This window comes from Xenopus tropicalis, chromosome 6 (genome assembly GCF_000004195.4).
Source record: "Xenopus tropicalis strain Nigerian chromosome 6, UCB_Xtro_10.0, whole genome shotgun sequence".
In the NCBI taxonomy this organism is placed as follows: Eukaryota; Metazoa; Chordata; class Amphibia; order Anura; family Pipidae; genus Xenopus; species Xenopus tropicalis.
In genome coordinates this window covers 59,412,857-59,432,778 of record NC_030682.2, presented here as the reverse complement: position 1 = coordinate 59,432,778, position 19,922 = coordinate 59,412,857, and the positions used below count along the sequence as shown (strand labels likewise).

The following is a 19,922-nucleotide window of genomic DNA, read 5'->3' as shown; positions in this document are numbered from 1 at the left end:
CCCCTAACTTGCACATCATTTGCTGTGCCCACATTGAGGGTCTGTACTTACCAACTGCCCAAAGGATTTCCTGGTGAAAATGTTGTTAAATAAACACTATGGGGCAGATTCATCAAAGTACGAGTTCGAATTCGAAAATTGGCAAAATTCGGATTATATACGATAATTTCTGATGATCGGAAATGTCACGAAAATGCTTACGAAAAAATCGTAATAGTCATGATCATATCGTATAGTCGATCCAAAAGTCACAAAATTTTTGTATCCGAACGATCGTAAACGGTGGGAAAACCTTTCTGACTTTGATCCTTCTGTGCATGTTTTTGGAAGCCTCCCATAGGACTCAATGGCACTGTGCAGCCCCAACCTGGCTAAAAGTCACGATAACAAAGCTTTAATGAATCCGAAACTTTCGTACTCGATGTGACAAATATGATTTTGTAAAATTTTCACAAAGTACGCAAATTAACAAAAACCCGCAGAAAATACGCACAGTTCTATAAATTAGAAAAAATATAATTTTGTATTCGGAATCATTCATACTTTGATAAATGTGCCCCTAAGACTATAAATAATTTTGCTTTATTTGTTTATGTTGAAATTCAAAAAGTAAGACATTTACATTGTACCAGGTAAGACTGCGGAGACTTATTCCCTTCCTTTCCAACATTACCCCAATGTACTCAGCAGACCAAGAAGACACGGACACAGTTATGTAGGTGGAGTTCAGGCCACAGCTTTATTATAGAATACATCATCTATAGTCCTCGCCATGCATTTTAACTTTACCAAATATCTTAACGAACTTTATAGCTGTTTTATAACTGAATGCCAGCAGTGGGCATTCAAAGCCATCAAATAACACCAGAGATTAAATAACCAAGGACTATCACCCACCATTTTCTGTAACAATATATATATATATTAATACGTGGTAATACAGGCACTCACATATAATTCTGGAGCCAATGTGCCTGGGTGCAGTATAGCAGATATTGCATAGACCATAACGATAGATTCCGCACTCACAGGATTTAAATAAAAGTGGTAGTTTATTGTGACATGGAACTAACGTTTCGGTTGTGTCCACAGCCTTTGTCAAAGTTCAACATCACAATAAACTACCACTTCTATTTAAGTCCTGTGAGTGCGGAATCTATCTTTAAGGTCTATATATATAATTTTTTTTTTTACATAAAGAGTTCTTGAAATGAAACTTATTTATGTAGCTGACAGAACTTAAATGTCATAAGGCAACTGGGCCTGAACAGGGAAGGAGGGAGATGCAGCTCCGAACGCAAGGCACAAGGTGGAGGGGGTGCTGCACGGGGGATGCCAGGAAGAAGAGGAGTGAGTGAGGAGGCTGCTTTTTCCCATGGGAACCAGATTTGGTTAGTTAACCCTATATTTGCACTGAGGGAATTGAGCAGGCAGCTGGCTCCATAGTCCCTCATTAGATATTTCAGCGCTCTCTAATGTTAATATTAGTCTGATATTACAATAGAAGTTTCTCAGCAAAAATAAAATACAAAAGTTGAAGTTGCCCAGAAGATAGGTTCCCATGGATGTAAAATGGCCATACACATACTACTTTGTTTCAAGAGATTATTGGTACAGTACATGTATGGCAGCACACCAGTCGCAACTAATATCCCTTATTGGCCCATGTATGGCTGCCTTAAGGCACACACTCCTTTACAAGTTACTCATTTATTAAATAGTATTAGTGCATGTGCCAAGTTAAGGTGGAGCAGGGGATGCCTGGGTTGATAGAGGAAGACAGAGCCAGATAATAAGGGAAAAATATAGAATGGAAATGCTAAGATAACTTATATCCACAGTCTGCAACTACACAGGGCCGTTGTTTCAAGTTACATCATTGGTTACCATAGGGGTGCAACACAATAAGCATCACATCACTACAGAAATGAGGACATGTAAGTTCTATGCATATAAACTGATGACTCTGACTAGTGTACACTGGAAAAGATCATTTCTATGCATAGATCTTGCGTGCAGAACCTTAGATCTACAGATGTTGCTGGTATCCTCACTTCTGTAGTGATGTGACGCTAATTGTGTTGCACTCCTATGGTAACCGATGATGTAATTTCTGGTTGCTATTTACACAAACAAATGTAATGGTACATTTAAAGAGTTTTGTTTGGTCACTGATACAGAGAAAAGTTTAAAAAAGGGCGTGGAAAGCCCCAAAATATACAACATTTTCTGTGTGATTCTGGGTATTGGCATAACTTTCTGATCACTTACTTGTGCCTGCCTTTGCACTGATTCTGCTTGGAATGACCCAGTGCACAAAAGAAAGCACCATTTGCTATCATGTAGGCAATTGCAGTTAAGTGAGAGCAGAGTAACAGCTGCACCATGTGTACAGGATTTCACTGACCTTTTTATAAACCTGGTGCCTTGAGAGCCTAAGTTACAAATACCCCCTGATTACAGTTGCAACCAGCAGCAGTGAGCATGTGCTCACAGGCTATAAATGGGTAGCTTGAGTGGTCCAAAAATCTTCAATATCTGACAATAACCCTACAAGAATACTACACACAAACAAAATATAATCAATAGCTATAAGTCTTCATCGCTTAAAGAAGTAACGTGTTATCTTATTATATATATTGTATAAATATATTGACTTTTTTGCATAATGTTATATGTCCTTAAAGGGGACCTGTCACCCAGCCATAAAAAACTGTATAATAAAAGTCCTTGTCAAGTTAAACATTAAACCCAAATTCTTTCTTTTTACAACACATCTATACCCATTAAAAAGGCATTTAAAAATCCAAAAAATGACTTAGGCATAAAGGCGGGGGAGACAATAACTTTAGCTTTCCATTTAGCACTACCTAGATGTCACTGGACTCCTCACTTTTCCTGTCTCTCCTCATCATCTAATTGTGTAGCCATCTGGTCCTCCATTCTATCACATAAACAAGATTTTGGCATGATACAAATCTTGCTTTACTAAGGGGCACATTTACTAACCCACGTACGGGCCGAATGCGTCCGATTGCGTTTTTTTCGTAATGATCGGTAATTTTGCGATTTTTTTCGGCATCTTTACGATTTTTGCGTAAAAACGCGAGTTTTTCGGCGTCTTTACGATTTTTGCGTAAAAACGCGAGTTTTTCGTAGCCATTACGAAAGTTGCGCAAAGTCGCGATTTTTTCGTAGCGTTAAAACTTGCGCGAAACGTTGCGCCTTTTAAGTTTTAACGCTACGAAAAAGGCGCGACTTTGCGCGCAAGTGTTAACGCTACGAAAAACTCGCGTTTTTACGCAAAAATCGTAGACGCCGAAAAACTCGCGTTTTACGCAAAAATCGTAAAGACGCCGAAAAAATCGCAAAAAATACAAAAAAATCGCAAAATGTTCGTTTCCAATCGGAATTTTTCCAATTCGGATTCGAAATCGTGTCTTAGTAAATCAGCCCCTAAGAGTGTCTACAAAATGGCTGCTGTCTGCTTGCTGTGATTGAGTAATTCCAAGACTAAAGGAAACAAGATTTTACTTATATAGTGAAAGTGAAGTTTATTTTGCTCAACTAACATGAAGTTATTTCTTAGGGTGACAAGTCTCCTGAAATATAGAACTATATAAAACAATTATTCCTTCCTTTATACCCTAACACCATAAGTTATTATTTAGTGTATTTTTACAATTCTAGAGGAGACTTTTATTTAATCTACTCAGTTAACATTTATAATGGCCTCCTGAGACTGTTCATTGTTGAGGAAACATCGTCCAACCTGAAAAAAAAAGTATTTATTTAGAGAGAAAGTGCTGGTCAACTGTTTTATAAACCTAAAATACAATGATCAGATTTTCTTGATTGATTCCTGGTTTTAAGGCGGTACATGACCACTGTATATACATGAGTGTGAGGCCTTCACATAGCTCATTCTGTCCTTACATTCACCTGAACTCAGTTATAAAGAAATATGCATTCTTCTTTAGCTGGGTTCCAGAAGCACATACAGTGGATATAAAAAGTCTACACACCCCTGGTAAAAGGTCAGGTGCAGTTTATAGGTCACATTAAAGGTGGAAAAAGTTCTGAAATGATTTATCTTTGTGTCACAAGAACCTGACAAGAACCTGACATTTTATCAGGGGTGTGTAGACTTTTTATATCCACTGTATGCAGAAGCACTTGTATCAGGAAGAACATTTTTCATTGGGAACAATGGAGTAAATTATTTTTCACTTGATGTGACTTGTTGTTCATCATGGGAAAATTTCGAAGCACAAGGGCAAAGTGCAAAATCTGGATGCAAATCACCATGGTTTTAGCCACAATGCAGGCTTCCAACCCAAAGAGTCATGGGGACTTGTACCAAATAGGTAGAGCAATGGGTGGATACAGGGCATGTCAAGACCAGAGGAGGTATGCCATAATTTTATATTTATTATCTTACTGCATAATGTACTCTTACTGTAAGCAAACAGCCTCACTTTCAGTGTGATTTATGGCATTAGCATCAAACTAACTCCAAGTCCGCTGTGGCTATAGACTTAATGGGAGCATGGTCCAGGCTTCTGTTAATGCCACAGTTCCCTTGCCCCCATTCATGCAGTTGCACTCAATTCATCAAAGCAAGTTGGGTGGGTGAACTGCTGTTTGTCATAAGTCATCAATGCACAAATATTGGGAATTATTGGGCATCAGACTTTTATACCTTTTTTCTTTGTATTTAAGGACACGTGGTAGTTAAGTTAGTTATGTTTACTTTTCAAAAATATGTGGTTTTCACATGCTGCCTTACTTTTAGGGACTTTTACTATACATAAAACAAAAGCAGTGAAGTATCACCCATGAAAATCTTTATGTACTGTTTTCATTTTGGGGTCTACATGCCATGTAATTAAGCCATACTAAATTAAGTCCTATGCATATTGGACATCAAACTGACTGAAACTTATGTGCCATAAGGCCAAGGATGTCCATTCAAATGGAAAAAGTATTGGAGAGCAACACAAGCATTAGGTGCCAATGAGAGCTATAATTGGCTATTTGATAGCCCCTATGTTGACTGGAAGCCTACAGAAGGCTCTCTTTGGCAATTACACTGGGTTTTTATGCAATCAAAGCTTGCCTCCTAACCAGAAATTCAAAAATAAGCACCTTCTTTGAGGCCACTGGAAACAACATCCAAAGGGTTGGCAAGATCACGAGCCAATGGTTGGGGATCACTGCATAAGGTGGACATTTTTAGCTGATCAGAATGTTACAGAAACCACTAACTTTAGCGACAATATATATTTTTCCATTTGGATATTTTCCAAATCTGAACTTGTTAACAATACAGGCACTGGATTGCCTAAGTAAATTTACTAAAGAAAATGCAGAGATATTGAGCACAAATTGGTGACTTGGTGTAGCGAATGGTTAAACATTTAACACAAATAAAGTGGGAATATTAGGTACCACTACAAGGGTTAATAATAAGTTCTTGGTTGTGTTCCTATATTATATACTTAACAGTTAGCACATACTGTAGCATTTAATTTTGCAACAGGAACCAAGGTTGTTTTCATCCCTTGAGTTAATGCATGACAGTACTTTGCTTTAGTAGCCACTGAATGACACTGCCTAGAGTTACCCAGCTTGTTATCCACCAAAATTCCCATATCCATCTCAATTAAGGATTCCCCTGACACAATATTATTTAGAGGCACATTTACTAATCCACGAATCCGAATGGGAAAAATTGTCGCAACTTTTTCGTAGCCATTACGATTTGCTCGTATATTGTCGCAACTTTTTCATATTGAGCGCTCGTAAACGGCGGGCAAACCTTTCAGACTTTGCATGATTTTGGAAGCTTCCCATAGGACTCAATGGCACTCTGCAGCTCCAACCTGGCCCAAGGAAAGTCACAATACTGAAGCTTGAATGAATCCGAAACTTTCGTATTCAGCGCAACGGCTACGAAAAAGTCGCGACAATTCCCGCAAGTCGTAACGCTACGAAAAAGTTGCGACAATTTGCGAAAAAGTCATAACGGCTACAAAAAAGTCGCGAAAAAATCACAAAATACCGATCATTACGAAAAGAACGCATTCGAATGCTTTTCGGATGTTCGTGGATTAGTAAATGTGCCCCTTAGTGTATAATTTGCATTTATTTCTACCACAGTGCATAACCTTGCACTTATCAACACTGAACCTCATTAGCCAGTTTGCTGCCAAGTTATCCAATTTAGTCAAATTGCTCTGCAAAGTGGCAGCATCCTGCATAGATATTTGAGGCAGGCATCAAATGCCCTTCTGCCCATCTGATTTTAAATAATAATACAACATACATACAACATAGTGATAATATCTTACCTCAGATTAATTTGGGCTTGTGTGGTAGTTTGTCCTCTAGATCACCATGTTGCTGAAACCAATCATTTCCATACCCATTGCTCATCAACTTACTGATGTTAACAGTCTCTTTATTTTGGGACACTGGCCTAGCAAAAAAGACACACAACAGAATTTAATATTTACTTTTTCCCCAATAGATAAAACAGATACAATCCTAAGCTTCAGCAAAATAATTATTGTAAACGTAAACTAATTCATTTCTCCCCATCTGATCTATTGTGTTTGTGACTATAAGTATGTTTTTCCTTGAACACCTATTACAGATATTACTGTACTGCCACTGTAGTACATGGGTATTAAGGTTAACACATCCCTCCATATGCACTGGTGTAAAATGAAGAAAACATTACACAACTTTACACTAACATTAGCTTGTTAAAGTATTGCTCTGTCAGGCTGCAGTTTTGTTCCTATCATTTATTTTTAATACTTATTTTTCTACTCAGGCTCACTCCTGTTAATTTTGCATTCTCTCATTCAAACTATTGCCTGGTCACTAGGTACCCTATCAACCAGATAGTTGCTGAAATTCCAAAGCTGTAGAACAAAAAGGTAAATAGTTAAAAAAAACCAAGAAAATCAGGATACAGACTGTATATAGTCTCTGATTGATTCCGTCAATATCAATAAGTCCTGTTCTGAAAATCCATAATCTTGTTCTGGCATTCTAGCACTATGGACCACAAGGGGCTCCTACCCCCCCCCCCCCCGCCCTACCTTCCCCATTAAGGGTTTAGTGAGGTACAAATAGGAAGCTGAACTGGGAAATTAGACAGGCAGGTTCTACAGAACATAAAGTAGGGTGGCCACCTGTCTGGGTCATAATCTTCTGCCCTGGCAAAAATGCCTTCTGGCGGAAATCATCTTTTTATGATGTCAGCAGTTTGTGTGATGACGTCAGCAAACTAAATTGAGTATCTTTAACATGTTTGCTAAAACTTTACCAGGGGTTCCTGAATGAAGGCTGAATGTGCTTATTGGTGGGAATTATATTTCATAGAATTATATTTCTATGATATCCTATGCAATATACTTTTTATGAATTTGCATCTATAAATAATACTTACATAGGTGGGAAGAAGCACTTTTTCCCAAGTTTTGCCCCTTTAGCTTTTATTGTGGGAGGCACTTTGCCAAGCAATGTTCTGGATTCACCCTTAAACCTTGTTTTTATGTCTGGTAGCTTCACCTGCTATTAAAGAACAATTGAAATAAACATATTTAATTTGAACAATAAAACTGCATTTAATCAGTTTGGCTTACAAACAATCTAAACTATTTGTTCTTACAGTTGAGATATATAGAGTGCTCCCTTTGTTAGAGTGCTCCCTCAATCTAAGGGCAAGCACCCACAGAGCAACTTACTCGCCCGCAATAGATTGCTGCCTCCTGCAGGCAACTTTGCAAGACTTTGGAAACCAAAGCGATGCAAAGGGCTTTCACCGGCGACTTCTATTGTTGCTGGTGGAAACCCTTTTCGGAGCAGGTACTAGACCACAATAGCAGTGATCTATCGTGGGCGAGTAAGTCGCTCCGTGGGTGCTTGTTCTAACATTGTTTTCCTGCAGCAAACAACTCAGTCATACTGAGAAAGTAAAATTTTCGGCTTCAATGTTAAAGTTCTCTTATAGCCACATCTAAAGTCACAAGACACTTTGGGGACGATTCACAAAAGGTCGTTATCACCTAACGCATAGTTTAATGCGTTAAAAAATGATCTTTAATTAAGTAACAATTCATGAAAGTCATTTTGCATGCGTTAATATTGATATTGCATAGGCAAAAATCTCGATTATCGCAAAGCGTTATGTCCATCGCGTTGCCATAATTATCAAATAGAAACAGTCCTAACAATTATTAACAGACATATTTTAAAGGAGAAAGAAAGGTAAAAACTAAGTAAGCTTTATCAGAAAGGTCTATGTAAATACAGCCATAAGCACTCACAGAAACGCTGCACTGAGTTCTCTGTCAAAAGATTTGTTATGTCTGTTTCCCCCTGCCAGAGACACGCAGCTCTCTCCCCACTCCCCCTCCCTCAAGAATGCTAAGAACTCACTCCCCCCCCCCTTAGGAATGTGGATCTGAGCCAATCAGCAGGAAGCTGACTCATAGGGGGAGATTTACTAATCCACGAACGGTCTGAAGGCTTCTGAATGCGTTTTTTCGCAATGATCGGTATTTTTGCAACTTTTTCGTCGCCGTAGCGACTTTTTCGTATATTTTCCATAACTTTTTCGTTGCCGTCGCGAAAAAAACGGATTGGTTTTTCCGCCGTTTACTATCGTTTAATACGAAAAAATCCCAACGGCGACGAAATAGTCGTACAAAATACGATAAAGTCGTGACGGTGGAGAAAAATTTGCAACAAATACGAAAAATCGCGTCAGCAAAGAAAAAGTCGCAATACGATTTTTTCCCTTTCGGCATTTGGATTCGTGGATTAGTAAATATGCCCCATAGTCTTACACACTGAGCATGTATACTGGTCTCGGTGCAGGAATGAGGCATTATGGGAACTTTCTTTACACAGCTCAGCGTTTTTTCTTCCTGTTTGGCTTCTGATCATCTGAACAGGTGAAATATGGGGAGACTTAAGAGCACTATTGAGACAACTGAAGGTATGCCTGCAGATTGAGATTAACTCTTTATTAGCCTTTCCTTCTCCTTTAAGCGTTAAAAGCATAAAATGTGGCGATAATTACTGTGAAACTTAACACCTCCTAGGAGTGGGCGTTACTAAACAACATTACAGTTTGTGATCGTCTGTGGTGACAAAATGGAATTTGCAGTCAGATTTTTTTTTTTTTAATCTGAAGAAGAGAATCAAGTATGTGATCACCCTAAAATGATGCGTACTCGAGTTTTCAGGGAAATGGTAATTTTCAGAGCGGTAGTTTTCACAAAGTAACGGTTACCTGGGTAACAGTGCGTGATAAAATTGCATGCTATAAAATAACGCATAAACATATTGCATATCGATTAAAATATGGCTAAAAAATATCGTACATGGTTTACTGAAAAATAACGAAAATAAAAACTCTTCTAAATTCAGACAAGTGTCCTTTTTGTGAATCGTTAATTCTAAAAATATAAGAAGTGATAATATTTTTTACAGATGCTAAAAATAACACCCGCTTTTTCTGCCTTTTGTGAATCAGCCACTTTGTATCTAATCTGTACCTTTTTATCTTCCTGATTTTCTTTAATGACTCCCTCAGAATCCCTCTGCCAAACAGATTTCTGATCAAAATCAAAAGGGCCCCTTTTTCCTTCGTATTTTTGTTCATGTTGACTTGTATTCAATTCTTCATGAACCATATAATCTGGAATATTTCTTAAAGGAGGTCTAAAAAAAAAAAAGCGAGAAAAATCATGTGAAAAGGTATTATTCATATTCTTTCATGCAGTTGCTTTTATTTCAGAGATTTAAAATACAAAGTTTACACAGAATCAAAAAAGTTAATTCAGTAGTGATGCACTCAATCGTCCAAAAAACTTATATAGAACCAAATCCCAACACTAGTTTGCATTTAAAAATTTTAGAAAAAAAACATTTTCCATTGTCTGTCATTTTCAGCTGTCCGGAACCTTAAATTCACTTCAGTTCAGATTTGAGGGCATGTGCAGTGCAGGTGCACTCGGCCACAGTCAGTTGCGGAAAAAATCTCATTTATTAAAGGTACTTGCATCAACATGCTTTACTTGCACTTGTTCGCCCCCTGGCATCAGCAATTATGTTGGAATCATGGAAAGAAAACACTGCACTGTTGGTAAAAAACATGGCGATTGGGTTTAAAAGTGAACTTAGCTCACTGCACTTGCGGACATAAATTACTTTGGTCTGGCTAAAAAATAAGGATATAGCCACAGCTGAATACTGCAAAATGTGCTAGAATTATGCCAAACCAAATTCAGGATTTAGGGCGTACATAAAGAATAAAAATATAGTACTGTAATCCCTAAGAACTCATCACAATGCAGCTTATTAAGTGCACTGGTGGTTGCAAATTTAGGGGACCTGCATTGAAAGATACAGAATTGGTATTTATTCTCAGATATGTGCCTAATTTTAGTAAAAAAAAAAATAGCTTCTCTCTTTCTCACTCTCTCAGTAACCCAATATTTGTATAAATGCCAACACCTTTTCTTTGTCCTTCTATGTGCCAATGCTCTTCACACCTAAGGTGTTTCCCTTTCTATATTCCTTAATATTTCTCACTGTCAAAGAGCCATTATACCAAAATACGAATACGTGAATATATAGGTGTTTATAGATTTCTTTATTTAACTTCCAAACAAGAGAAAAAAGATTAAAGGAAAATCTTGGAAATCTTTCAATACCTGCCACTCTGGTTGTGCAGAGGTTAATAGTAAGGCTGCGACATCCCCTTAATCACTTACATTTCCTTCTCCTCCTGTAACCCACTCGGCCCCCTCCCTCAGGAATTTGCTTTGGCTGTTGGCTTGTGGGCATGCTCAGTTGTTCTAAGCTCAGATTACTAAACACGCCCCCAGTCTAGCAGCAAGTGATGAGATGGCATTGCTGGTTCTCATAGAAACTCAGCTCTAGCTCTTTGCTTCAGTTTTTTTCTCCTGGGCTCAGCTTTACCATTACAGTGCTCAAACAAAGCAGAACATTTATCAGAGACAGTTGTGCCTGTGTGAGCCTGTATTCTTGATGAAATGTATGCTGAATAAGGGTCTGTGTGTGTATGCTGTTTGCAGATTTAAATGTAACTGATTCTGTATCAGAGGAAAAATGGCCACTGGGTGAAAGCTGCTATTTGCTTTAGGAACATGTGATGGTGCTGGAAAGCGGAGGGGATATATGCAGTAGAAATGATGCCATTTGGGTGGGGGAGATGTGCCCAACTGATATACATTGTAGGCAAATGTTGGCTTTGCATGTCCTTTAAATAAATAGAGAAAAAAACATAAATCAAAGGAAAAACAAAGCACTGTTGTAATGTCCTAGACATTATCTTTAGTACAGGTATGGGATCCCTTATCCGGAAACCCGTTATCCAGAAAGTTCCAAATTACAGAAAGGCCATTTCCCATAGACTCCATTATAAGCAAATAATTCTAATTTTTAAAAATGATTTCCTTTTTCTCTGTATTAATAAAAGAGCACCTTGTACTTGATCCCAAACTAAGATATAATTAATCCTTATTGGAGGCAAAACAAGCGTATTGGGTTTATTCAGTATTTAAATCATTTTTAGCAGACTTAAATTGTGGAGGTCCAAATTACGGAAAGATCCCTTATCCAGAAAACCCCAGGTCCCGAGCATTCTGGATAATAGGTCCCATACCTGTATATATTAGTAAATAATAAGAGTGACTACCTGCAGATAAGCCTTTCTCGTGGAGAATGTACTTACCACACTCACACAACACAATATAGATAAATTAAACAAATCAATATCTGAGGAAGAAGTCAAAGCTGTTATCAGGTCCCGCCCAACCTCAAAAGCTCTTGGCCCAGTTGGATACACATACGCATACTATAAAAAGTTTTCTCTTCTTTTGATCTCACACTTTAACTCCTTAATGACTGATATTATAATCCCACACAAAGCTACAGACCAATCTCCCTCCTAAATTCAGGTCTTAAAATATTCACTAAACTACTAACCAATAGACTAGGACCACTTATGCCCCACTTTATTAATCTCAACCAAGTAGGCTGCCAATATCGGTCTAAGGGACCGATATTGGCAGCTAGAATTGGCCCGTGTATGGGCACCTTTAGGGAGAATCCAAATAGGTGGTAAACCACAAAAGAGACAACAATCGTAGATAACTGAGAAAAAAAAAACAAGAGTGAGCACTACAAGTTGATATAACATGCAAAACTTACTCTTTGTATTCAGCTGGGGAATTTTCACTCACATGTGTATACCATTCTGGAAGGGCATTGTATACTGAAGATGACTTCTTTGTACTTTCCACTTGTTTCAACAAGTCTGAAAAACAAATTTGAATCATCCTACTGTATTTCTGTACAAAGTGTAAAACGTTAATGAAATATAAATTACATATCTGGATATTATAAGAAAACATATACATAATATTATAATAAAAGACTATTAAAGCAGATCTAGTAACCACTAGCATGCAGTAAGGTGTTACTTTGGAGCAGAGTGATTGCTATGAGGTTCTAGACTTCAACTATTGCTACACTCCTCGAAAAGAGTTGTTTTAAAGGAGAAGGAAAGGTAAAAACTAAGTAAGCTTTATCAGAAAGGTCTATGTAAATACAGCCATAAGCACTCACAGAAACGCTGCACTGAGTTCTCAATTAAAACAAACACATGATTTTCTTTTGTGTAAACGTGTTTTTCGGTATCAGACTTCTTTTGCCGAAATTGCTTGCGCAGCGTGTGCCATCCCACCGGCGACTTACATTTTCACCGGTGGGATGGAAGTTCGGGGAGATTAGTCGCCCGTGACAAGGGAGATTTGTCGCGGGCGACTAATCTCCCCGTGTGCCAGAGCCCTTAGGGTGACAGGTCCCCTTTAATAGACTAGAGGGGCACCTCTCCCCCTCCTTTCCACCCTTCTTCTTCCCTCTCTGCTTTCCCCAACATATAATTGATCATATGCCTATTACATGATATTGATGTCTGCATTGTTTTATTCCTTCTCATTTCTGATTTGCATTTGAAAATCAATAAAAAATATAATAAAAAAAATACTTACACTATACTAAACATTATAAATGCTTCCTTTAAAATTTTGAAATCTTGTATACAATGTTCACAAGCTGGGCAGGTTCAGTCAGCAATAAAACATTTTTTAAACAGGGATTTCAAGAACACCTTTCTGATAAAGAAATATTGTTATATGAAGTCTGGCTCAATATACAATTGCCTGCATAAAGTCTAATCTCAATAAATCTCTGGTGACTTACAATTGAGTTTAAATACTCTCAGTGAAAAAGTGATATATATTACAAGACAAGTCTGATTTATAACCACAGATTTATGTTAATTTCTTTTTTACTTTGACTTTACTTGCAGAACAAAGAGTGACAAACAACTTTCTGTTTTGGCTTCTTACTTTTTGAATATGTATTATGCTTATAATGCTTATACAGGTATCTGTTATCCAGAATTCTAATATCCAGAGAGCTCTGAAATAGGTCACGGCCATTTCCAATAGTGTTGTCTTTAAACAAAATCATTAATGTTCCAGTAATTTGCTTTTTGTCAGTGATATGATAGTACCTTCTATATAATGTTAACTAAAGAAGTATACATTTATGTTGCATAGCAGGAAGACCCTTTGTCTGTAAAAGCCCTGGTCCAAACATTTTTAGATAACTAATCTCATACCAGTTCTGGATCTATTATGCCAAATGCTTTGGACATGGGGTTTTCTGGATTAGAGTATTTTGGTAATTTGGATCTCAATATCTTCTAAAAAAACATTTAAACAACAAAGAAAACCCAATAGGATTGTTTTGCAACCAATACAGATTCATGCGGCATAGTTAAGATCAAGTACAAGGTACTGTTTTACTATTACAGGGAAAAGGATTTAAATAAAAAATAGAATTATTTGCTTAAAATTAACTCTATGGGACACGTCCTTCCGTAATTTAGAGATTTCTGGATAAGGGATCCCATACCTGTATTTAAATTAGCAGTGTAGCAAGTATTATTTGAACAATAACGCATAAATTTTTGACTTCATAGTTATACATACAATGAAACCCTTCACAAAATTCACAAATTTCCCATGCATATTAGATATAAAAAATAATTTTAAAACATGTAGGGAACCACATAAAAATAAAACTTTAGACATAGCCCAGAACATGCACGTTGCCTGGTATAATAATATATAATAAAATATAATAAATAATAACCAATACCTTGTCCATCTTGTAAAGATGTCAGTGTACTGTATTTCTTGTGTCAGTTGTGTACACTGTATAAGAACTGCTACAGTACTATAGGATAACTATCTCATGTTTACTGCCATCTTAGAAATGTGCTCATCTTATTTTAAAGCAAACCATGTTTCTTGTTCTATTTTTTACCTGGTCGACCTCCTTGCTTGGCCAGTTTGACATAATCTGAGTCTGTATCCTTAATCCACTTTTTGCGACTTTGATTAAAAGACTCATTATGAGGTTCTGCAAGATCACTCAAACCTGGAATTTGAGATGTGGGAGGAAGGACAGCAGCACTGACTGACATATCTTCTTGCTTCAGTGGTGCATGGTAAAACCATTCTACAAGTTGAAAGCATAGAAATGGAAAGTTTATATCAATTACAGACTTCGTAAAATGAAACTGATAGTGCAAATATTTTTCCTTTATTTATTCTTTATGTTTAATATTGAAATTCTTTAAAAAAAAAAAATACCAGAGTCTAAAAGGAGCAGAGATCACTCTGCAGTGATTGGCATAAGTGGCAATGGTACATTATACATGCACTTCAGGTTGCCTACCATTCAACGACAACTTCGCAATTCTGAGCTGGAAAATTTAACATAAAAAGATTTATGTGGGCTAAACTCTGTTAAGCTGTAATGGTTTTACACTAATTGGTTTCCATCTCATTATAAATGGTACAGACAACTAAACAAAGTGTCTCTCAGGAATTCTCTGTTTTGTTTGTCAGAAAGAACAGCATGACAATAGGACTTGCTTGCTGTATGGAAAAAAAATATTTGTACTGTGCACAAAACGTGTTTTTAGAAATGACTGCCAGAATATAACATCCATTTCCGAGTTCTGAGAAAAAATTATAGAAATGCTTTTGCAAGGAAAAGCAGTGACCATTTTGTTTGAAGACAGGAATTATTTTTCTCTGAAAAATGAAGCTATTAGCTTTTACCAGCCTTTTTAAAACATAAATCTGTGAATGGATGCTGTGGATTACTTTACAAGGGTAACTATGTCCAGTGTTACTAAAACAGAGCACATAGTTGGATATCAGGGCAGTCTGTGACTTGGTTGCAAAGAAGCCTTGTACAGTGTAATGCAGTAAGAACAGAGCTGCCCTGCATTTTGGACCGATGAAGTTCCATCAGCTGGGTATCACTCTAGTAAGTTTTAGGTGGTTCAACAATTATGAAGTGTAATATGTAGTCTGTGAGGCGGCATGCTGGAATTTCAGTACTAGCCAGATAATCACACACTATTTATATTGTATCAGATTTTTTTTCTTTTTTTAAGAATTTGAATAACAATCATTTCTATTATATTAGCCTATTTTATTAGGATAATCTTAGATTTGGTGAATTCCTTATGTAGTAATTCCCTGCCAGAATGCTTGGGACCTGGGGTTTTCCGGATAAGGGATCTTTCCATAAAACCTTAAGTCTTCTAATAAATGATTTAAACATTCATTAAACCCAATAAGATTATTTTGCCTCCATTAAGGATTAATTATATCTTAGTTAGGATTAAGTACTGTTTTATTATTACAGAGAAAGGAAATCATTTTAAAAAAATAAAATTATTTTCTTATAATGGAGTCTATGGGAGATGGCCTTCCTGTAATTCAAAACTTTCTGGATAATGGGTTTCCGGATAATGGAAACCTGAACCATCACTTTCCATAAAAAAAATAATGTAAAATATGCAACGTACCACAAGTAGCATATCGGGTTGGAGCACCTGAGGTGTCTTTTATCAATTGTTTCATGCTGGGTATTGCTTGGAAAGGTAAAAAAAAGTGATAAATGTAAATTTAATGATGCAGAAAAACATATTAAAAACATAATAAAAGCGCAGCTGTGTTTTTATGTATTTAAAATAACCTGTAACTGAGTTAACACAGTTATAAAGTCTATGCTTGCTCTGTTTTTTTACACCAAAAATTGTTGCCTTAGCAAGGTTTCAAGCATGCTAGTATCAGCCAGGGGCAAAACACGTTAGCCTACCAACAATAGCCAAATCAAATATATAGACATATAGAGGCAGAACACATTAGCTCACCAGGAACACACAAATTAATTGAATATGCAATTAGTCTTCATATTTCTTAATTTTCAAACAATATTTAAATGTTTTTGCTCAGCAGCTCTCCAGTTTGGAATTTCAGCAGCTATTTATACATCTACGGTTGTGTAAAAAAGTAAGTACACCCCATGATAGGGTTGCCACCTGTCCGGTTTTGACCCAGACAGCACGGTTTTCAGCAGGTCTGTCTGGGTCAAAACCACCTGCCCGTTTTTCCAAATTAGGAAAACAGGGCAGGACTGACTGAGATTGACATGGTGATCGGCCAATGGGCGAGTCATAGCAATGCCCCCATGGCATCACATCCCATCCCGTTCCCGGCGACAAATGCCAGCAGAGGTGGCAACACTTCCCCGTGATAATGTTTTACTTTTCTAAAATACAGAAATATTATCTTCATTTCAGCAAAAAATAGATGAAACTGATATAATACTGCAGTTGCTAGGGTCCAAATGGATGCAACCTGAGTGTGCATTGACACTATGTAGAAAAGAGCTTACAGATTTGTGGCTGAATTTTGCACTCTACACATAAATAATCCCTGCAGTGTTTTCCCCATAATACTATTGTCATTGCCTTGTTAAATGACAAGCATGTTGCAAGCACACAATTATTTAGGGCATTTGTGTGCACAGATATCACTTTTGGCACCTAACTTTCTTAATGGCATTATCAATAAATGTACTTGATACATGTCAAGCTGCATGTGTAAATGCAACCTGCTAAGGAAACTGGATTTACCTGCAGCTCAAGATCAATTTAAAAAGGGGAATTAAACCCTTAAAACAAATATGGCTAAAAATATTTTATATACTGAGCTTCATGTACCAGCCTAAAAGTTCAGCATCTCCATAAACAGTAATGATCCAGACTCCCCATCTTGGATAGGAATGTCAGTGACATGCACATTCTTAGGGGCCCATTTATCAAAGACCAAATTTCGCACATTTAAAAGTACGATTGAGAAAATTCAGATTAAATCCGATAATTTTTGAGGTACGTTAAAAGCATTAAAATTTTGCATCGTGGTCGAACAAAAATATCATGGTATGATCCGAAAGTTCTGAAATTTTCGTATCCGAACGATCATAAACGGTGCGAAAAACTTTCTGACTTTGATCCTTCAGTGCATGATTTTGGAAGCCTCCCATAGGACTCTGTAGCTCCAACCCGGTCAAAGGAAAGTCACCATACTGAAGCTTGAATGAATTCCGAAACATTCATACACATTGCGACAATTGCGATTTTGTCGCACAAATTGTTGCAAAGTACTAAAAAGTTACGGAAATTAACGAAAAAAATCGCAGAAAATACGCACAGTTCTAAAACTTAGAAAAAATACAAATTTTTCCCATTCTAACCCAATCATACTTTGATAAATGTGCCCCTTAGTGTTCTCTGGGAGCTAGGAGGCAAGGAAATTAGCAGGGAGATACAACCGACCAAAACAGCCTGGGATCAACACTGTTACTAACCAGCCTTGCACTGTGACATTTATATTCTATATGTACGAAATATTGTGAGTTGGCCCCTAAGCTCAGGTAACTAACAGCAGTAAGGAGAATGTGTTGTGACTGAGCAGAAAAAAATATATTTAATAATCTACTAGAAGTCTTGTTCATGGTTGGTGTTTTAATTTCCTTTGCTACTATGTGCTTCAATTGCTACCCAGGCAACTGTCATTTTTCAGTGCTGCTTTCACCAATTACTTTTATTCTATCTGTCATCCTTGAGGTATGGTTATATAATGTTATCAAGTAGTTTTTGTTTTGATTTTTCATTCTAACTTTTACATTATAGTTATGTACAATACTTCTATCTGTATAGTGTCAATAGTCTGCCCCCATTTGTTGTATTCATTTATTGTTCTGCTGTATAGTGCTGTGTACATAAGTAGCACCATTTAAATAAAAAAAATATACATACATACTTAAAATGGCAACCTTAATTTATTAAAAATGTTAAAATCAAAGAAGTGAGGACAGAACACTCAAGTACTCTATCAATAACATTAATGCAACCATAAAATGTTCCCTGTATCACCACGTTTGTGATCCATCTTTCAGTCAGTTCCAAGTACAAATAATATATATGAGGTTTTAATTAAATAAGTATGCTTCTGTGTGGTACTGTATTACATTCTTTAGAAAAAAACGTATTGCATTTTATCCATTGCAACCTCAAGGTCTAGGTTTCTCCTCCGCTTCTTTTTGAAGGCAATAAATTTACACGACAGGATCGATACAATTCTGACACATACTCACAGCGGTAGATTTATCAAAGGTGGAATCAGGGTTGCTAATTTCCTGAATTTAAGGCATCTTTGCAGTTTAAATTTTATAATTTCCTGACATTTTCCTTGTAGTTTAAAATGTTTCACATTTGTTAATGTTTTTCTAACATCCTGGAATTTTTTAACACATTAGTATAATTTATCAAAGCACTTACAACTTCCCACACTCATTTTGCAGCTGAATAAAATTGTGTTTGCACAGATGGTTATTTTTTTGTTGCCACTCAAACAAAAAATGATAATTCATCTTCCCCACAAAATTGTTATTTGAAATGTATTCCAATATCTCTTCACTTATATGCCCTACAAATGTTTTTGTCCCACAGATAGTTGCCACTCTAACATACAGCTACTTGGCTAAAAACAGGATCTCTTTTTAAATAATGACAGCACATTAGCATAATTCACTTGTCTTTTGGTACCATGTAAGGCATCTAAGAAGCATGAAAGATAAAGTAAATTGGTCTAGCAATCACATAGCTAAGCTTCTCCAGTACTCAGGGTTTAGCTAGTAAGCACAGGGTTAAAGGATCTGACTTCTTGATCCCTAGCACTGATGCCCCTACTGATGTACTGCTTTGATGGCTGCCCTAATCTCAGGATTTTATTGTTAATCCACTAACATCGATAACATGATGTGGTGCAACACATCCTGCTGCTAAGCCTGTCTGGAAGTCACAATGCACATAATATACAGTGTACCAGATTCCATTCGCTATAGTATTATTTACACATCATACTAGACCGAAATATTTACACTACAACCAAAGTATTGTGTTCTCTATCTTACCAAGTACTATCCTGCAGGACTGTTCCTGTACTGGAACATTATTATCCAAAAATAAAAACTTCTATTACAGCATTAAATTACAGCTACATACCTTGTGTTTTTTCAACCGGCAGCAGTAGGCAACTCCCTTTACCTCCAAGAAAGCATTAAAAACTGAAACAAGTCACAGAAACAACTACCACATCACCATAACAACCAAGCGCTACAATGTTGCGCATGCTCCATAAAACAATATCACTGCTCACCCTATGGTAAGTTAGCTTTAGGCAATAGATACAAACTTTAGCAATGGTGCACTAAAGGATACATTTTTATTTCTTTACAAATATGTAACAGACACTTGCAAAATCTATTGCAGTTAGCCATTAGAACGTTCCATCTTACAACTCGCGATAAAATCACATCAGCGGGTAGAGTTAGAGCAAAGGGGTGGGGCTAAATGACGTGTTTGGGCGGGC

General features: G+C 36.9%; 1 protein-coding gene across 1 annotated transcript; it reads right to left on the bottom strand.

Annotated features, from left to right (window-relative positions):
• Positions 1-3,537: 3,537 nt before the first annotated feature.
• On the bottom strand, positions 3,538-19,637 carry c7orf57 (chromosome 7 open reading frame 57; the record flags this gene model as incomplete). Its single annotated transcript, NM_001130201.1, is given in 8 exon segments — positions 3,538-3,772; positions 6,354-6,481; positions 7,463-7,587; positions 9,579-9,744; positions 12,262-12,367; positions 14,449-14,643; positions 16,010-16,075; positions 19,556-19,637. Coding segments are annotated over 6 exon segments (774 nt in total). The 3' UTR covers positions 3,538-3,772; position 6,354.
• Positions 19,638-19,922: the final 285 nt, after the last annotated feature.